Source organism: Mixophyes fleayi, chromosome 2, assembly GCF_038048845.1.
Source record: "Mixophyes fleayi isolate aMixFle1 chromosome 2, aMixFle1.hap1, whole genome shotgun sequence".
Lineage (NCBI taxonomy): Eukaryota > Metazoa > Chordata > Amphibia > Anura > Limnodynastidae > Mixophyes > Mixophyes fleayi.
The window spans coordinates 266,642,215-266,662,493 of record NC_134403.1 but is presented as its reverse complement, the minus strand read 5'-3'; the positions used below and the strand labels follow the sequence as shown (position 1 = coordinate 266,662,493).

Here is a 20,279-nt window from a genome sequence, read left to right as displayed (position 1 = left end):
CTTGCAAGCAAAGTGGTGAAATCAGGACATGGCCTAATTTGTCCCAATTTTTACAGTGGGAATGCTGGGAGTTATGGCATACCACCACTTCTGGAACCGTGTTTGGTTGATAGACAATTTAATTCAAGACAGCACAGGTGGAGCTCCATATTAGCGACTGTGGATTAAAACCGGAGTACAATTTGCAGCTTTACATCCAATTATAAAACTGAAGCAACCGGAGCATCTGTGAAAGTTGGTAATATTTACATTGTTCTCACCTACGGTGGATTCTTAGCAGCTGTTTGTAGATATTAACTTACTTGGATGACTTTTTCGCTCTTTAAATTGCTTGAAGATCAGTTGCATTTTCTGGAGACATTGGTCTATCCTGCTAATGCTGAAGACAGGAAATAGGCAAAGGCTTGAAAACTATATTTACCCATAATACTATACTTAAATTACATGTATTCTATTTTTATGCTAAAAAAAACAACCAAAAATCGCCCACAACCTACTAACCCACCATTCAGAACTATTTGGCCAGGAATTGTGAAATTGTTAAGTCACGTTTACACGAGTGCCTCAAATATCTACTTTAAACATTTCCACTGATTCACCGGTATAAAACTCACTTTATCAGTGACACTCACATAACTAGTTTGCTGATATGTTCGAAATGTTATCAAGGTCACAATGAAAACACTTTACATTATTATTACTAATGAGAAATGGTTCTGATGTTAAAACTAGCCAGCAAAATGTCTAATAACTCTGCAATATTCCCACAAACTATCTTGTTTTGACCTTTGATCACTATATAGATATGTAATTCTGAGTGTGTGATATATCACCTTCTGTTCACTCGAATATGATCCTGGTCCTTTGATACTTCTAAAAGCATGAATCCCAGCATGCTCTCTTTCTCTGAGCTGTGAGAACAACTGGACAAAGCAGTACTTATCTGCAACAAAATTAACATAGATCAGTAACCTTTATTTTGTCAGAATTTCCTGTAAATTATATTTGGCGATTAGTACATACTTGCCAACTCTCCCGGAAAGTCTGGGAGACTCCCGAAATTCGGGTCAGTCACCCGGACTCCCGGGAGAGCTGGCATTTCTCCCGCATCCCCAAATGAATTTGCACCGGGAATCGCGCCGTTTTGCCCCCCCGTGAAAAATCTGCAGTTTACTTGAAGGGGCGGGGCCAAAATGACGTGATTCAAGGCACCATGCCCCTCTCACGGACGTCGCCTACTGGAAGTAGGCAAGTATGGATTAGTATTATAATATTTTCTAGGGCTTGTACTCATATTCTCAGATTTTTAAATCTGCTCGTGGTGTCTAGAATTGTAGTACTTTCAGCAGTCGAAGACCACTTCCTGGAAGCTCATAATTTTAATGATTGATAAAAAAAAAAAAGCTTTACCAGACAGTGGACATATATGGACAGCTTGTTGTATCTTTGGTCAATTTCTCATAAAACAACAAGGAACAAGAGAAATAGGGAAGCAGAAGAGTGAAGGGAGGTCAGAAAATAAGGAATTTATTACAATTAAATGTGATAGAAAAATATATCCAACATCAAATATTAAATATATGGTAACAAATGCTAACAATTGCAAAATAAATGAACAAATAATGATATCGGAGAAGTTATAAGATATAGTGACTGAAACTTGCCAAATTTCGTAGGACATTCCTAATACTTGTGCAAAGATGCATGGACAGCTAAGTCCTAGGACAGTGTTCCCCAAACCCAGTCCTCAGATACCCCTAAAAGTACATGTTTTCCTTATCTCCTTGCTGGAGCTCAGGTCTAATAATTACTGACTGACACAGCATAACAGATCCGCAGGTAGTATAATTATAATGTGTCAGTGACAGAATGGTTTGGAAAATGGGAGGAATTTGTCTGAAAAGTTATTTTTTGTTTAAAGTAGGGATGTGCACCGGCGACTTTTGAGGTCTCGTGTTTTGTGTTTTGGATCCGGATTTTCGTTATTTTTGAGGTTCGGATTTGTCTCGCAAAACACTTGACGAAAGGTCTCGGTTCGGATTTAAGGTATTGGATTCGGATTTTTTTTGAAAAAAACATAAAAAGTTTAAAAATCAAGTTTTTGGGCTTATTTTCACTCCTAGGCTATTATTAACCTCAATAACATTCAATAACAAGCATTTCCACTAATTTACAGTGTATTCTGAACACCTCACAATATAGTTATTAGTCCAAAACGTTGCAACAAGGTATCTTTCTGGACTGCGTAGAGGAGTGGGTCACCACAATATATATTAAAAACCCTGAACTTTTATGATTCGCACCAATAAATGTACCTGGACTGCGTAGAGGAGTGGGTCACCACAATATATATTAAAAACCCTGAACTTTTATGATTCGCACCAATAAATGTACCTGGACTGCGTAGAGGAGTGGGTCACCACAATATATATTAAAAACCCTGAACTTTTATGATTCGCACCAATAAATGTACCTGGACTGCGTAGAGGAGTGGGTCACCACAATATCTTAAAAACCCCGAACTTTTATGAATCGCACCAATAAATGTACCTGGACTGCGTAGAGGAGTGGGTCACCACAATATATTAAAAACCCTGAACTTTTATGATTCGCACCAATAATTGTACCTGGACTGCGTAGAGGAGTGGGTCACCACAATATAAATTAAAAACCCTGAACTTTTATGAATTGCACCAATAATTGTACCTGGACTGCGTAGAGGAGTGGGTCACCACAATATATTAAAAACCCTGAACTTTTATGATTCGCACCAATAATTGTACCTGGACTGCGTAGAGGAGTGGGTCACCACAATATTTTAAAAACCCTGAACTTTTATGATTCGCACCAATAATTGTACCTGGACTGCGTAGAGGAGTGGGTCACCACAATATCTTAAAAACCCTGAACTTTTATGATTCGCACCAATAATTGTACCTGGACTGCGTAGAGGAGTGGGTCACCACAATATCTTAAAAACCCTGAACTTTTATGATTCGCACCAATAATTGTACCTGGACTGCGTAGAGGAGTGGGTCACCACAATATCTTAAAAACCCTGAACTTTTATGATTCGCACCAATAATTGTACCTGGACTGCGTAGAGGAGTGGGTCACCACAATATCTTAAAAACCCTGAACTTTTATGATTCGCACCAATAATTGTACCTGGACTGCGTAGAGGAGTGGGTCACCACAATATCTTAAAAACCCTGAACTTTTATGATTCGCACCAATAATTGTACCTGGACTGCGTAGAGGAGTGGGTCACCACAATATCTTAAAAACCCTGAACTTTTATGATTCGCACCAATAATTGTACCTGGACTGCGTAGAGGAGTGGGTCACCACAATATCTTAAAAACCCTGAACTTTTATGATTCGCACCAATAATTGTACCTGGACTGCGTAGAGGAGTGGGTCACCACAATATCTTAAAAACCCTGAACTTTTATGATTCGCACCAATAATTGTACCTGGACTGCGTAGAGGAGTGGGTCACCACAATATATTAAAAACCCTGAACTTTTATGATTCGCACCAATAATTGTACCTGGACTGCGTAGAGGAGTGGGTCACCACAATATCTTAAAAACCCTGAACTTTTATGATTCGCACCAATAATTGTACCTGGACTGAGTAGAGGAGTGGGTCACCACAATATATTAAAAACCCTGAACTTTTATGATTCGCACCAATAATTGTACCTGGACTGCGTAGAGGAGTGGGTCACCACAATATCTTAAAAACCCTGAACTTTTATGATTCGCACCAATAATTGTACCTGGACTGCGTAGAGGAGTGGGTCACCACAATATCTTAAAAACCCTGAACTTTTATGATTCGCACCAATAATTGTACCTGGACTGCGTAGAGGAGTGGGTCACCACAATATATTAAAAACCCTGAACTTTTATGATTCGCACCAATAATTGTACCTGGACTGCGTAGAGGAGTGGGTCACCACAATATCTTAAAAACCCTGAACTTTTATGATTCGCACCAATAATTGTACCTGGACTGCGTAGAGGAGTGGGTCACCACAATATATTAAAAACCCTGAACTTTTATGATTCGCACCAATAATTGTACCTGGACTGCGTAGAGGAGTGGGCACTGGGCACCACAATAAAATATATAAAAAACCTTCAACAGATCTGCATTACACTACACATACGGCTGCTCCTCCATCCTCTCCATCATATACATGTTGGAGTTTTAGCGTGTGACAACCTCTTGTTTTTGATAATGTCAGTGCATTTTGAATATTTTTCAATTTGCCCCACACCACTGAATGTACTTTATCTATGATACGCAATACGCATCTATCTATCTTGACTGCGTAGTGTGGTGGCCCCGGTACACAATTTGGTACCGAAGCCACAATATAATTAAAAAACCCTCCACGTGTCTGAATTCCACCAAACAAGTATCTGGACTGCATAGTGGGGTGGCCCCGGTACCCAATTTGATACCAGGGCCACAATACCTCCTCCAAACATGGTACAGACAATTCGTCATTGAGATCCCAGACAGACAGGGTCAAAGTGTTATTGTTTGACTTTGTAAACCCAAAAAACTGTCCCTGTTGCACATAGTCGTGCAATGAAGACTGACTTTTTCATTTAAAGGCACGATCTTTCAAGTGTAGTGTTTGTAAGTCTAAGTCATATTATACTTTTGGTAAAATTGGTTTATTTTGTTCCTCTTTATGGTAATTAGTAATAGAATTAAAGTATGAAATAGAATTAAAGTATGAAATAGAATTAAAGTATGAAATAGAATTAAAGTATGAAATAGAGTGGTATAGAGTTGTAGTGTGGTATAGATAGAGTGGTCCACACAATATAATAATAAAACCCTCAACTGGTCTGAATTCCACCAAACAAGTATCTGGACTGCGTAGTGTGGTGGCCCCGGTACACAATTTGGTACCGAGGCCACAATGTAATTAAAAAATTGGGCATCAACTGTCACCGTTGCTTAATATCTGATACACCTAAATATGGACTGCACAGTGGAGTGGCCCCGGTAGTAAATTTGGTGCCGGGGCCACAATACCTCCTCCAACTTCCAAGTGTAGTGTTTATAAAGACAGACAGCGTCGAAGTGTTATTAGTTGACTTTCTTAACCCTAAAATTGTCCCTGTTGCAAATATTCGTGCAATGGACAGTTACTTTTTTATTGAAAGACTCAAGCTTTCAAGTGTAGTGTTTATAAAATATAAACAACAATACAGTAGTTTTAGAGCACGTCAATACCTCTTGTTTTAAATTATGACACGGCATTTTACTTTTGGTTTAATTTCTTGTATTTTTTTAAATTTGGTTTTACTTTTTGAACATGGCAAACGACTGTTGATTGGTCATATAATGCCAAAAAAAAAGGTCCAAGATGGAATTGTCCTTGGGCCCTCACACCCACCCTTATGTTGTTGAAATAGGACATGCACACTTTAACAAACCAATCATTTCAGCGACAGGGCCTACCAAACAACTTTGGCTGAAATGATTGGTTTGTTTGGGCCCCCACACCAAAAAAGCTATTCATCTCTCCCTGTACAGACTAAACAGGCTCTACTGAGGCAAGATGTCGTCCTCATCCTCAACCTCTGATTCCTCTCCCCCTACAGTGTGTACTTCCTCCTCATCACACATTATCAATTCGTCCCCGCTGGACTCCACAACCACAGGTCCCTCTGTAGTATCTGGAGGGCAGTGCTGTACTTCATTGAGGAATTGATTATTCATTTTTATAAACATCATTTTTTCAACGTTGTGAGGAAGCAACCTCCTTCGCCGCTCACTGACCAGGTTCCCCGCTGCACTAAAAACTCTTTCCGAGTACACACTGGAGGGGGGACAACTCAGGTAAAATAGAGCCAGTTTGTACAGGGGCTTCCAAACTGCCTTTTTTTCCTGCCAGTAACAATATGGACTGTCTGACATGTCTACTTGGATGGTGTCAGCAAAGTAATCATCCACAATTTTTTCTATTGTGACAGCATCCAATGCAGCGAGAGTAGACATGTCTGCAATGGTTGGCAGGTCCTTCAGTCCGGACCAGATGTTATCAGCATCCCCGCCAGTGCCTCTTTTGGGAAAACTGAGCTTTTTCCTCGCAGCCATAGATGTGGAAGAAAATGAGGGTGGAGCTGTTGGCATGTCACGGTCCTCTTCAGAGGACAATCTCCTGACCAGCAGGTCTTTGCACCGCTGTAGACTTGTGTCCGCCGGAAACAGAGACACAACATACGCTTTAAACCGAGGATCGAGCACGGTGGCCAGAATGTATTCCTCTGACTTTAAAAGAGTGACCACCCTCGGATCCTGGCAAAGCGTACGAAGGGCTACATCCACAAGAGCTACATGCTTGGTGTAATCGCAATGGCTTACCAGCTCCTCCCTCACTTTCTCCAGCTGCTTCTGCAACAGCCTGATCAGGGGAATGACCTGACTCAAGCTGGCAGTGTCGGAACTGACTTCTCGTGTGGCAAGTTCAAATGGCTGCAGAACCTTGCACAACACGGAAATCAGTCTCCACTGCGCTTGACTGAGGCGCATCCCCACTCCTTTGCCTATGTCGTAGGTGGCTGTGTAGGCCTGAATGGCCTTTTGCTGCTCCTCCATCCTCTGCAGCATATAGAGGGTGGAGTTCCAGCACGTCACAACCTCTTGTTTGAGGTGATGGCAGGGCAGGTTCATGCTTTTTTGATGTGCCTCTAGTCTGCGGTAGGCACTGGCTGAATGCCGAAAGTGTCCAGCAATTTTGCGCGCCACCGCAAGCATCTCCTGCACACCCCTGTCACTCTTGAGGTAATGCTGCACCACCAAATTAATGGTGTGGGCAAAACATGGGACGTGCTGGAAATTGCCCATATTTAATGCCCGCACAATGTTACTGGCATTGTCTGACACCACAAATCCCCATGAGAGTCTAAGTGGGGTAAGCCACTGGGAGATAATTTCCCTCATTTTCTCTAATATGTTGTCAGCGTTGTGCCTCTTATTAAAGCCTGTAATGCACAATGTTGCCTGCCTTTGCATGAGCAGCCATTTTGTAGATGCTGCTACTGATGCAGCTGTTGCTGTTGCTGCGGAAGGGGATGCATCTACCCAGTGGGCTGTCACAGTCATATAGTCCTTCGTTTGCCCAGAACCACTTGTCCACATGTCCGTGGTTAAGTGGACAGTGGGTACAACCGCATTTTTAAGAGCACTGAGGACACTTGATCGTACTTCTCTGTACATTTTTGGTATCGCCTGCCTAGTGAAGTGGAATCTCGAGGGGATTTGGTACCGGGGACACAATACCTCCATCAACCCTCTAAATCCCACTCCACTGATGGCGGACACCGGGCGCACGTCTAACACCAACATTGCAGTTACAGCCGCAGTTATACGCTTTGCAATAGGGTGACTACTATCGTATTTTGTGGTCATGGCAAACGACTGTTGGATGGTCAATTGTTTTGTGAAAGACTTAGCGGTCTTACGACTTCCCCTCTGGGAAGATGACCGACTAACAGCAGCAACAGCAGCAGTGGCAGTAGTAGGCGTACCGCTGCAGGATTCCTCGGATGAATCCCGTATTGAGGAGGACTCAGTCTGGCTGCTGACTTGGGCTGCAGGACTGAATCTGATGGAGATTGTGGAGGAAGTTGACGAGGAGGGTGTTGCTGGTGTGTATCCAACTGGACCACGGGATTTAGGTGTCCCTGTACCGATGAGGGTCCTAGCCCCAGTTCCTGAACTAACCACTGAACTATGAAGGTTATTCAGGTGACGTATAAGGGAGGATGTTCCTAGGTGGGCAAGATCCTTACCCCTGCTTATTTGAGCTTTACATAAGCTACATATGGCCATACATTGGTTGTCTGGATTTGGATAAAAATAACTCCAGACCGAAGAGGTGCATTTTTTGGTCTTCTGACCAGGCATGACGATGGGCTTTTTCATCCCATGGACATCAGCTGTTTCCCCCCCTGGTGCCTCATTTACAATAACCACATCACCATCCTCATCATCAAGTTCCTCCACAGCGCCAGCTACATCATCAATAGCCTCCTCCCGAGCCACCTCTTCCCGTACAGTGATGGGAAGGTCAGGCTTGACAACCACCAACACCCTTGGACTCGCCTTGGGGATTTGTGATAATTTCTCTTTAGAAGGCAGAGTTGTTTGCTGTTTTGTTGCTGACAGCATAACTCTCTTCAATTTTTTGTAGGGGGGGGGAGGAGGAGGAGGGCTAAGATCCGTGGGTGAAGCTGAACCACTAGTCATGAACACGGGCCAGGGCCTAAGCCGTTCCTTGCCACTCCGTGTCGTAAATGGCATATTGGCAACTTTACGTTTCTCCTCAGATGATTTAAAGTTTCTCTTTTTGCTACTTTTTCTTAACTTGGGCTTTTTGGATTTTACATGCCCGGTACTACGAGATTGGGCATCGGGCTTGGAAGACGACGTTGATGGCATTTCATCGTCTATGTCATGACTAGTGGCAGCAGCTTCAGCATTAGGAGGAAGTGGGTCTTGATCTTTCCCTACTTTATCCTCCAAATTTTTGGTCTCCATTATATGTAGCACAAGATACTGCAGAATGTGTGAACTTGGTAATATTGCAGTACCAATGGACTTATACTGCTGGATTGGTTTTGCAAATTTGGTTATAATTATTATATATTTATTTATTTTTTTAAATTTTTTATTTTTTTTTACTTTTTTTTTATTTTTAAAAAACTTGGGAATAGTGGGGAAAAAACTATGCCCTTAGAAGCACAGAGCACAGGACACAGCACCACTGGACTGAACAGGACACGGCACAGGACCCAGCAGCACTACGGAACTCAGCAGGACAGAGCACAGGACACAGCACCACTGGACTGATACTGCAGAATGTGTGAACTTGGTAATATTGCAGTACCAATGGACTTATACTGCTGGATTGGTTTTGCAAATTTGGTTATAATTATTATATATTTTTTTTTTAAAAATTTTTTTATTTTTTTTTACTTTTTTTTTATTTTTTAAAAACTTGGGAATAATGGGGAAATAACTATGCCCTTAGAAGCACAGAGCACAGGACACAGCACCACTGGACTGAACAGGACACGGCACAGGACCCAGCAGCACTACGGAACTCAGCAGGACAGAGCACAGGACACAGCACCACTGGACTGATACTGCAGAATGTGTGAACTTGGTAATATTGCAGTACCAATGGACTTATACTGCTGGATTGGTTTTGCAAATTTGGTTATAATTATTATATATTTATTTATTTTTTTAAATTTTTTATTTTTTTTTACTTTTTTTTTATTTTTTAAAAACTTGGGAATAATGGGGAAATAACTATGCCCTTAGAAGCACAGAGCACAGGACACAGCACCACTGGACTGAACAGGACACAGCACAGGACCCAGCAGCACCACTGACCTCAGAAGGACAGAGCACAGCACACAGCACCACTGGACTGATACTGCAGAACACAGCACAGCACAGCACAGCACAGCACAGCACTAAACAGCACAGAACTAAACAGCACAGAACTAAACAGCACAGAACTAAACAGCACAGAACTAAACAGCACAGAGGACCACCTAACACACCCTCCCTCTACCCTGATCAATGCCCGAGTGAAGATGGCGGCGACTAGCGGGGAATTTATAGGATCCGAGTATCGCGAGATCCGACAACGGGATTATGAGTCAGAGCCTCAGTTTCACTTTTGAATTTGGCGCCAATACCCGGATCTGTCTCGGATCCGACTCGGATCCGCAACGTTCGGGTGGGCTCGGATTTCATAAATCCGAGTGCGCTCATCCCTAGTTTAAAGCTTACCTACCAGAAACATATCAATGAGGAAGGTGATAATGTAGAATCCTTACATTGTGGTGGCAACAATAATAAATTACTGACTGGGGTTTGTTACAAGTGACCAGGTATAATAGATTGTACCCAAATGTAAGTACTAATGGGAGGGCAGCAAAGTCCAGTCAATCCTCATTAAAGGTGCTATTTACAGGGAGGACTAGAGTGGGAGTTGTTGAACTTTATTTTATTTAACAGCATCAATATCTAACGTACAAGTAAGGAGGCATTTAGAAAATAGTGATTATAAAAGCACCAATGCCAAACAGGACATTCCCAAAAATAGCTTACAGAAACGTTGCAGCTTGTATGTACCCAACGACAACAAGAGATCATTAATGTTGCCACTAGAAGGGACTGAAAGGTAAATGGAAGTATTGCAACAAAATATGCAAAAAGGAAATCATATTAGTGAAGATAGAAAACGTATTGCAAATGCAAGGTTATTGCCAAAACATTTTTCATGACATTAAGTACATTATTTATTTAGAATTCTTAAGGGTTTATACTATTTCACTTATCAGATTTGTACATAAGATTAGAGCACACGGACTAGAGAAAAAGATGTACATCGACAGAAAACCTGTCCCGGAATAGAAATCAAAGTTGTTATAAATAGAGATGAGCGGGCTCGGATTCCGCTAATCCGAGGCCACCCGAACAGTGCGGATCCGGCGGGCAAAAAATTGAAAACGAGGCTCTGTCGTCCAAGTCTCGCAGCGAATCTCGCGAGGGGTGGGAGGGAGGGCCCAGAACAATTCCATCTTGTACCTTTTTTTTTGGCATTATGTGCTCAAGCTACCTCGGTGCAACCTTTTGGCCTAAAAACAATATTGTGAGGTGTTCAGAATAGACTGGAAATTAGTGGAAATGATTGTTATTGAATGTTATTGAGGTTAATAATAGCGTAGGAGTGAAAAAAAAACCACAGAACTGGTTTTTAGCACTTTTTATGCTTTTTTAAAAATAAATTAGAACCAAAACCTTTCGTCGGATGTTTTGGCAAAACAAATCAGAACCCAAAGCCTCAAGCTAATCAGAACCCAAAACCCAAAACACTAAAAGTGGCCGGTGCACACCCTTAGTTATAAATGAATAATGTTTACACTGGGCTCAATTTGGTAGTGAGATATCTCATTGATCAGTATTGGGCACTGTCCTTTTAAACGTTTTGCTAATGAACTTGAAGATGGCCTAGGAAGTAAGACGTACTTGTCTGTAGAGGACACTAAATGTTGTAATGTTATTAAGACAGGACAAGATGATAATTCTTGGCAGAAATCGGCAGGTTTGGCACAGACATGGCAGATGAGGTCCAATGAAGAAAAATTTAAGGTCAGGCAGTTAGCCCTTGGAAATTACTCTACTACTTATATATTGAATGATATACAATTAAGGAGATCAGAGTGGAACATGTTTTAGAAATGAAGCAGACAATAGGCAGAGTAGCAGCTCTCACGGTCAGACAGTCCCTGCAGAAGCTAATAACATCCTGGGAGAAAAAGGGACAGATGTATGGAAAATAAACATAGTTTTGCCATTGAGTAAGTCACTGTTCAGACTGTACTTTGAATATCGAGTATAGTGTAGAAAGACATAGGAGAACTTCAGAAGGTTCAGAGATGGACTACTTAATTAATGAAGGGAATAGAAAGTTTAAAATATAACAAAAGACTACACAAATTAAGGTTGTCTTAGCTTCACCAATTATCAGATGAGGGCTGGCAAATTTTAGCCTGGGGAGCAAGACACGATTCAGTAGCCTGTTTTAAAGGAAAAAAATGCAGTTGGCCCAGTGATCCAGCTCAATGAAGCCCACTATGAGACCAGCCCAGGGGGCAGATGCCCCCAGCCCACCCTGCCCCTGCCTGCTATGTAACTCTATGGGGGGTATTCAATTGTTAGCGTTAACGAAAAAAAACGAGCGCTCAAAAAATCTTAGCATTAATACGGTAATTACTTGCGGAATTTCAGCTCGCCGCTCCCTGAAATTCCGCGAGTAAACTACCGTATTAACGCTTTTCGCGCGCAATATTACCGTATAAACGGTAATATTTTTTGAGCGCTCGTTTTTTTCCGTTAACGCTAACAATTGAATACCCCCCTATAAGTAATCAGACAATAGAATTCCCTACCAAGAGCGGTGGTGATTGCAGATTAACTAAATGGCCTTGAAATGGATTGCGTAACTTTCTTACAAAAATCAATATCAATATAGGGATGACTGCATTCATCCGGTTGCTATGCATGTGTTTAAGAGGGATTTTTTTCTGTCTTCACCTGGTTGTACACAACAAATAATTTATGGTTGAACTTGATTAACCTTTGCCATCAGTTTAACCTCACTAACAATGTAATGGTGTATTTAATGAGGAGTACAGAAAAACGTTACACTGATAAATCAAATCACAATCTATACAAACATTCAAGCAACAGTCACTGCAAAGCACTGTCCCAAGGAATGGATGGAAAAACACCTATAATTAAGAATCCATAATCATCGTTGTCAGGAGGACAACATCAGGGGGATGCAGGGGGTACAACTGTATGTGACCCACTTGTCCTGCCACCTTGAATTTGACTTTTTTAAAATCATTTATCTTTTACTTTGGTGATGCCAAAGTGAATGGGACCAGCGCATCACATCAAGAACGACAAGGTAAGATGGGGAGGGGGGATTGAATTAGCCTGAGAAGAGAGGTTTGAAGAGGGTCTGGGAGAATCTAGGAGGGTGGGTGCCTCATTTCTTTATACTGGGCCCCACAATTTCTGATGGCAGCATTGTGACAAACACTAACATTTATTAGGAATACTGCAACAGTGCTCTTATTGTGGAGAAGGTCCATCTCTTCATGCAGTAAAAGAATTGCACAGAATACTTGTAATACTCTTTAATATTACACAACCTGTCAAAACCTTAAATAGTAGTGGATCTAATTTCAAATTGTTTAAGAAGAATTCAACTTGTATAGAGGAAGATTTAATGGAGATAAACAGAAGAGAAAATGGATACTGATTAGTAAAAATGGGTAAAATAAACTAAATTTCATACTGTCTTCCTTCTAGGGACAGCAGATCTGCACACACAGGAATTCAAAATTATTGAAAAAAAAGTTGTTTTTTTTGTTTTTTTTTAAAAGAGTAACTTTAGATGTGGGATCATTAATTACAAAGTGCTAGTAAATATTTAAAAATAAAAAAATATAGAAAACAGCACTTTATTTTATGATGGTGTCCCTTTAAACCAGCCCTGTATGTCACTTCTGTGTTACTAAACTGTTCTGTCCTAAACTAGTCATACTCCTTCCATGAATCCATTTACATTGTGAACCAGGACCTAACCATATCTTTAGATTAAATGACAATCTAAAACACACAAATATACTAGTTAATGACTTACGCTCCCCATATGTTCAGAGGCCAGTTTGTTTTGGTTTTTTTTAGTTCAAACTGGCCACGAACTGCTGTGGAGGATCAAAAAAACTTATACAGGTTCAAATAGATGAATTAGAGATACATAATACACTGGAACATTAAACTTACAGCCTGTAGTTTCCTGGAAAATTCCCCATGCTCCTGCATCTCTTTGACATCTGCGGTCACTTTATACACAGTATTATACCTGTAAATCAGTAAAAAACAGACATATATTACTTTCTTTCATTGAATTCTCTTTTACCAAGTAATAGCCATAAATATATATTTACATACTGAAAATAAATAATAGTTTTCATTATACCTGAATATATCTAATGTTTCTAAAATGTGTGTCTTAAATAAAGGAATTTCTTTGATACAGACATATCACCAAAGTGTCTTTGATTTGGAAGTGGTTCTATATAGCTTTCAGAGATAATTAAAATAAAAAGATTATTTTAGTTTAAGTTCTTATTTTATTAGCACACCACATGATGAATCTGATCCTTTTTCGCTGTACAAGCATTTTTGATCCACCTTTGCACAATACATAAACATATGGGACCTCATTTAGAGTCGGATGCAGTCCGTGTAAGAAGTGTAGGAGTTGGGAGTGTGCCGCAGCTTGGTAGGGTATTACGAGTGGCAAGCAAACCCCAGTTGCGTCCCACTTGTAATACCCTATCGAGCTGCGAGCAGTTCCTGCAGCTAACGCTTGCGCCACCTAATTCCTGCCGCACAGCTTTAACCCTGTTTTGACGTGTGTTGCGTCTGCGCCTCACTGCGACTAGGATGTATTTACAGGGTCACGCCTTCACAATTCCGCGTTCCTCCCATTCTCTCGTAGTGAGCCGCAAGCTGTCGCAAGTGTTAATTGCGTCCAAGGTGCAGGCGGATATGGTGCTTTCTGCACATGCGTGGTAGTGTTTTTTGGTTAGATGCGCCTAAATCGGACTTTGCGTCCGACTCTAAATGAGGTCCATGATTTCTTATCATAATATCAAACCCTGTGAAAAATCTCTTATTATCTGTTCGGCTGATAAAGGAGGAGGAGTTGTGCTACTTCTCCATGAGGATTATCTTAATGAAATTAGGATACAATTATCTGATCTAGATTGCTATAAAATAATTAAATTTAATTTGATCCCTACTATGTCATATAAAAAACAGATTTTTGCTAGTTTTGCATATACAATTGTTGGATACAGGAATATATATATATATATATAGATATATATATATATATATATATATATATATATATACACACACACACACACATATATGTACACATGTACCTAAGTTGTTCAGCATTTTAACTTTTTGTTCACGTATACTGGCTGCTCTCAGCCACCATGGGGTAAATGTATTAACATGCGGGTTCTTCAACAACCGCGAGTTCAACGTCTTCGGCGATTAAATTTAAAGCGGCGCTGCATTGTAAAGGTTTCCCTTTACAAGGCAGCGCCGCTTTAAATTTAATCGCCGAAGACGCTGAACTCGCGGGTGTTGAAGAACCCGCATGTTAATACATTTACCCCAATATGTCTTGTTTACAGGCACAGGCGGTTGCAATGCAGTGCCAGTCAGATGACAGCCTATAACATATTTACACTACCTCCCACTACCCTCCACCGTTGCACAAATGATGATTGAACGTCTTTAGGTTGCTAGGTTACAGGGGTGTGTGGCCTAGTATTATTATTATTATTATTATTATTATTATTATTATTGTAGTATTATTTTCTTGGTGACAATGTGGGTATTTAAACAGGGTAAGTTACTTGTTTGTAGGAGCCCTTGATAAAGGTATCTTAGGAGCGCCAAAATGACTTTTGGGTGCATTGAATGCACTGATGCTCTGCTGCTAAGTATAATGTTATCTTGCTGCTCTTCTATAAATACTATGCTACATGGAATATGTTGCGACATCTATATTGTCAATGGTACTGGCCTGTTAAACACTGATGTCAGCTCTGACAGTATAGAAGGTAACCCGTACAGCATTGCATCCTTACAGTCTTGTGTTTCTGTTTTCAGCGTTGACCAGGCACTTAAAGTAGGACATCACTGCCGATTTCTTCTCATAGATCCTGCAGCATTCTGCTTTCAGACTCTCACTGTGGTAAGATAAATGATACTGGATGACTGGTCTAAAGCGACATTCATCAGTTATTACCAATGCCATATATAGCATGCAACAGCAAATCATTAAAGAGCTAGTAAACTCACCACTGAGCTGCTGCTATAAATATCCGCTTTCCCTATAGGGACATTGATTTTGCATTATCTCCTTCCAAACCCTTCCTGTATAAATGGGTGTAGTATGACATACACAACCCCTTAGTTTGCTCAGAAACAATAAAAATGACGAGGCTAATATGCTTGGTGTAGTAAGACTAATGAAAGCGAATACTGATTGGCTGTAATGGGTTTTAATCACACATAGAAAAACTCTGAAATGTAGTCAGGCTATAAACAAATCAAATGACCCTGGTCGTGAAGGAGTTAAAGGCAATATTATTATTATTATTATTATTATTATTATAATTATTAGCCTTTATTTACATGGCGCCACAAAATGTCCACAGCCTCGTTCAGATTACAAATAATAAGATCGCACAAGGTGTAACCGCACGGAACAATAAACGAGTAACACTATAAATCCTAAAGCTCCGAGCACATGTAATATTATCCAGCTATAGGAAGGCTGGAATGGGAGGGGGAGCAGGGTAAATTCGGCACAAGATGAGAACCTGTGCCCGTCTTATCACTTTGTATCTGTCTAATGGAAACATTTAAAGATGAATATGTAATGATATGCTTATTAAATAACATATCTATTATATAACATGCACATTTTCTATGGAGGTGCTACTATATATGCTGGATGTGTTTGCAAATGCATCCAGAATACACTTGCTCCCCATTCATTTAAAAAAACATTAATTTCAATGGGATTTCCAGTCTGCGTGCACTACATGTAAAAACCCTATTGAAATGAATGACCTTACATAGATAAATAAAACAGGCAGCACAGCTCCCCCCAACCATCTAGAGTGCAAAACATTCTGGGCTAGTTTCTTCTATTAATAGGGAAACCCGTAGCTTGGGTTCCCTCATGACAGAGGATAAGAGACCCATGCTGGTCAATGCAAGTCTTGAACTCCAAGGTGTGAGCTGCAAAAGCACAGTGCACCCTGCACTCTTCCAGAAAGCACCAACCCTGCTCTACCTGGCTCACCTGGGTTGTGGTGTTCAGGATATATTGGGACACCTTGGAGGGAATTCAATTGGCCGCATTGTTCGGGAGAATAATTTTAACATGGCTTTTTGCTTGCGGCTCACAGAGCTGCGAGCAAAAATCAGCATTGAAATGACCACACTAATGGTATTAGTGCGCGGGCCACGTTATTCTCACGAAAAACGTGGTAAATTGAATTCCTCCCCTTGAGCGGCAACTTGGGCATCTCAGTGGTCCCAGTATAACAGTAAGGGGTGCAGTAAACCCTGGCCCATTATATTGAAACAGTAAAAAATTAACCTGTAAATAAACCACAGACACATGGGACCTGATTCATTAACAAACGCAAAACGAACGTAACGTGTGTCCGTATTCAACAAGGAGCAGGTCTGTTGATGAATACTGGTCTAGGTCCGCTCTGCTCTAACAGACAAGACACTGCAGGATAATTCCAATACATATGTGCAATATCACGCCACAAAAGAACGCACAGAAAAATAAATCTTTGCAGCCTTGATCACACATCAACAGAGAATAAGTGAATCTTTATTGATGCAGGAAAAAAAAACACACAATGCTGGGAAGTTTCATTCATTTCAGTGGCCTATTCATCTCAATGGGGTACATGTAGTCACAATCTCAGTGAAAATAATGGGCCATTGGAATGAATGGGGACAATACAGCATACAAAACACTAGTGTAAATGCTCTTGTTAACCACTAGTGGGTATGTACACAAAGCGCTGCCTTACAGATGAATAGACTTTTTCAAGTGCTGTGACTTGTAAACACGAATATGATAATGGATATTACTTTTACATGCAGTTGCATACTTTGCCCTTACAGTAAAAGTACAACTCAAGAGGCGTTTAAACACCAATGGATAAGGGCCCTAAGCGTGCTCATAACCTGCACATAGGGATAATATAAAATTATGACTAGTATATGCTTTCTGCTGTATTGCGCACAATTAAACAAATAGATTTTTTTCCGGTTAAAGAAATGCAATGTACAGATTTGCGGATTCACATATAAGGGGCTGGGGGCAGGAGGAGACATGCAACGATGTCGCGGGTATCTGTTTTAATTGGCTTCGGACTGCTTCGGACTGCTTCTTACCTGGATATGTCCAGGGAAATTTCCAGCTGATATGGAGTAAACTATTCCACCTGACCTGTTAGGATTTCTTTTAAACCTGGCACTACAGGCCTCAGACAGTGCAGCAAGAGCCTTACTAAGTTGTACCAAATGTATGGTTGTAGAATTTGTTTTCATATGGCCTCAGTCTAAAACTGTATATTTATATATGTGGCTGTATTTTTCACTAATTTTACTTTTCAACATATATTCTGCCTACAGTATACACAATATATATTTCTGTTTGTGTGTATTTGAACACTATTCTTGCAGAGTTTAGCGTGCAACTGGCACAACAAGCGCCTATTCCTGCTGTTAGTGTAGATTAATAGTGTGCCCTCTGGGCGCGTGATTGTGCTTTGTGTTGGAGGAGGACGGAAATACACCATTAGAATTTTAGAATTAATTTTTAACAAGGCTGCAATTAACAAGACAAAACAGTGCATTTCAATTTATACAGTACATTTTCAATGTGTGGGTTTAGTCATCCTTTAATGGACAGATTTAAATATAAAATAATTTATCAACAATGTGCCATGTCACAATTCTACTGGGGAATTACATAGTAAATTACAGTTCAAGGAAGCAGAGAATTAGATTGCCACTTAACATGTAAATGTTATGCAAGATCCATGTAGTCAGAGATCTTACTGCACAGAGTACGTATAAATGTCTCTGGGGTTCCTAGTTAGAAAACAGGGGAAGCATGTTGCTCTAAGATTAGGGTTTAGCTGTAAAATACTTGAAAGTGGACCCTATCTGGATGATATATATATCACTCACATAAGCCAATATGTCCCTCGAAGTATAAACTCTTGACATGTCAACAAAGATTGTGTCACTCGCAGTGTCTGATATACAGCACTAACAACAGTCTGAAATAAAACAAACACTTGTTAAAATTCATTTTCTGTATATTCACTTAATTATACAGCCTCATGTACAGTCATCAAGCTTACTCTAACCACTTTATGGTGTCGAAGTCAGCAAAGTGGATAAAGTCATTTCAATTAATATTGAGCAAACTTGGTTGGCTTTGTCTGAAATTATGCGTAGAGCACGCTACGGCCTGGAAGGGCGTATCCAGCCGCAACACGCGGCAATAACAATGTTTTACATTTTAACACACATTCACACACACTTGTAAATAGTACACATTAATTGTAGTTGCAACACATAGTTATTTATGTCGAAATATAGTAGTATTTATGTTTAATAACATAAGATATATGCATTTAAGTGAAACCCAAGGTTCAGGTTGCAGGAACTGTGTCATGTTTAGTATCATTTTAATCTCCTATTTATCAGCAGTTGTCCGGTTCATTCGCCGAAGAGATCGCACATTGCATACTCTAGTTATTGATGTTAGGGAATAAACAATTAAAGTGATACCAACTGTAAAAACTGGATTCATGGCGGGAAAGTCGGAGCACATCCCCTGGAGAGATGACCCCCACCCTTGGATATTATGGTTTCAACTGGCCTATGACCTGCAGTACACTGGACCTTCCTGAAGCCTGGACCAATAGAAGCAAGCCACATCATCTGCATTGTTTTACTGTATTTCTGACTGCGTATAAGCAGGAGCTTTTGGCTTAGTGACCAGTATTCTTTGACCACAACCTTCAGACCTGAATGACTGTTCACTGGATCCAGAGCGCCAGCGATAAGTAACGGCTATATTTATTATTATTTCACTTGAATTATTCTGCTACTTTTGGATAATAAATTACTTTGTATTTTGGAAACTCAAATCGAGATTCGACAATCGTTATTGGATAGCGACAAAACGTGCTTAACAATGGTCATAAAGTTTGTAGGGCATGTACAGTCATCATCACCATTTATTTTATATAGCGCCACTGATTCTGCAGCGCTGTACAGAGAACTCATTCACATCAGTCCCTGCTCCATTGGAGCTTACAGTCTAAATTCCCTAACATACACACACAGACAGACAGAGAGAGAGAGAGACTAGGGCCAATTAACCTACTAGTATTTTTTTTTAGAGTGTGGGAGGAAACCGGAGAACCCGGAGGAAACCCACGCAAACACGTGGAGAACATACAAACTCCACACAGATAAGGCCATGGTCGGGAATTGAACTCCTGACCCCAGCGCTGTGAGGCAGAAGTGCTGATGTACAGTGCCATAAGTAACCATTCATAAGCTGACAGTACCTTATTAGTAGTGTTGTTGGGGGGGAGGGGTGAGGGGGGGGGGGGGGGGGCAGAATCTCTGGGTGCAAAAAGGTTGGTCAATTAGGTAACTGAGCATAGAAGCGGTGGTCAATTATAGCACAGAGTCACGTCTCTCTGGGTGCTAAACAGGTGGCCCATTAGTTGACTGGCCTAGAGTTAATGGTGAAAGCCAAGGTAAAAGGGATACTTTTAACCTATCAAAATAAAAAATATATCAAAATCTACTAAGGCTTTTTTCTTTCAACCACAATGCAGGAGGAGCAGCCATACAACATGTTGCAACAATGGCAGTTCCTATTGAGTGTTGTTTCATTCATAGCAATATTATTCTAGTGGATATTAATTACAAGTTTTTACAGCGTACATATACCAGTACTTCTGCTCAGAATTGCCAGATCCCCATGTTTATAT

General features: G+C 40.5%; 1 protein-coding gene across 1 annotated transcript in view; it reads right to left on the bottom strand.

Annotated features, from left to right (window-relative positions):
- The window catches only part of IKBKE (inhibitor of nuclear factor kappa B kinase subunit epsilon), a 75,687-nt gene that overhangs the window by 15,518 nt on the left and 39,890 nt on the right, over positions 1-20,279 (bottom strand). The window contains exons 11-15 of the mRNA XM_075196156.1: positions 18,451-18,542; positions 15,306-15,407; positions 13,414-13,492; positions 834-943; positions 303-379 (exon numbers count right to left, since the gene is read on the bottom strand). Of these exons, the coding sequence (XP_075052257.1) occupies positions 303-379; positions 834-943; positions 13,414-13,492; positions 15,306-15,407; positions 18,451-18,542 (460 nt within the window). The remainder of the gene's footprint in view (positions 1-302; positions 380-833; positions 944-13,413; positions 13,493-15,305; positions 15,408-18,450; positions 18,543-20,279) is intronic.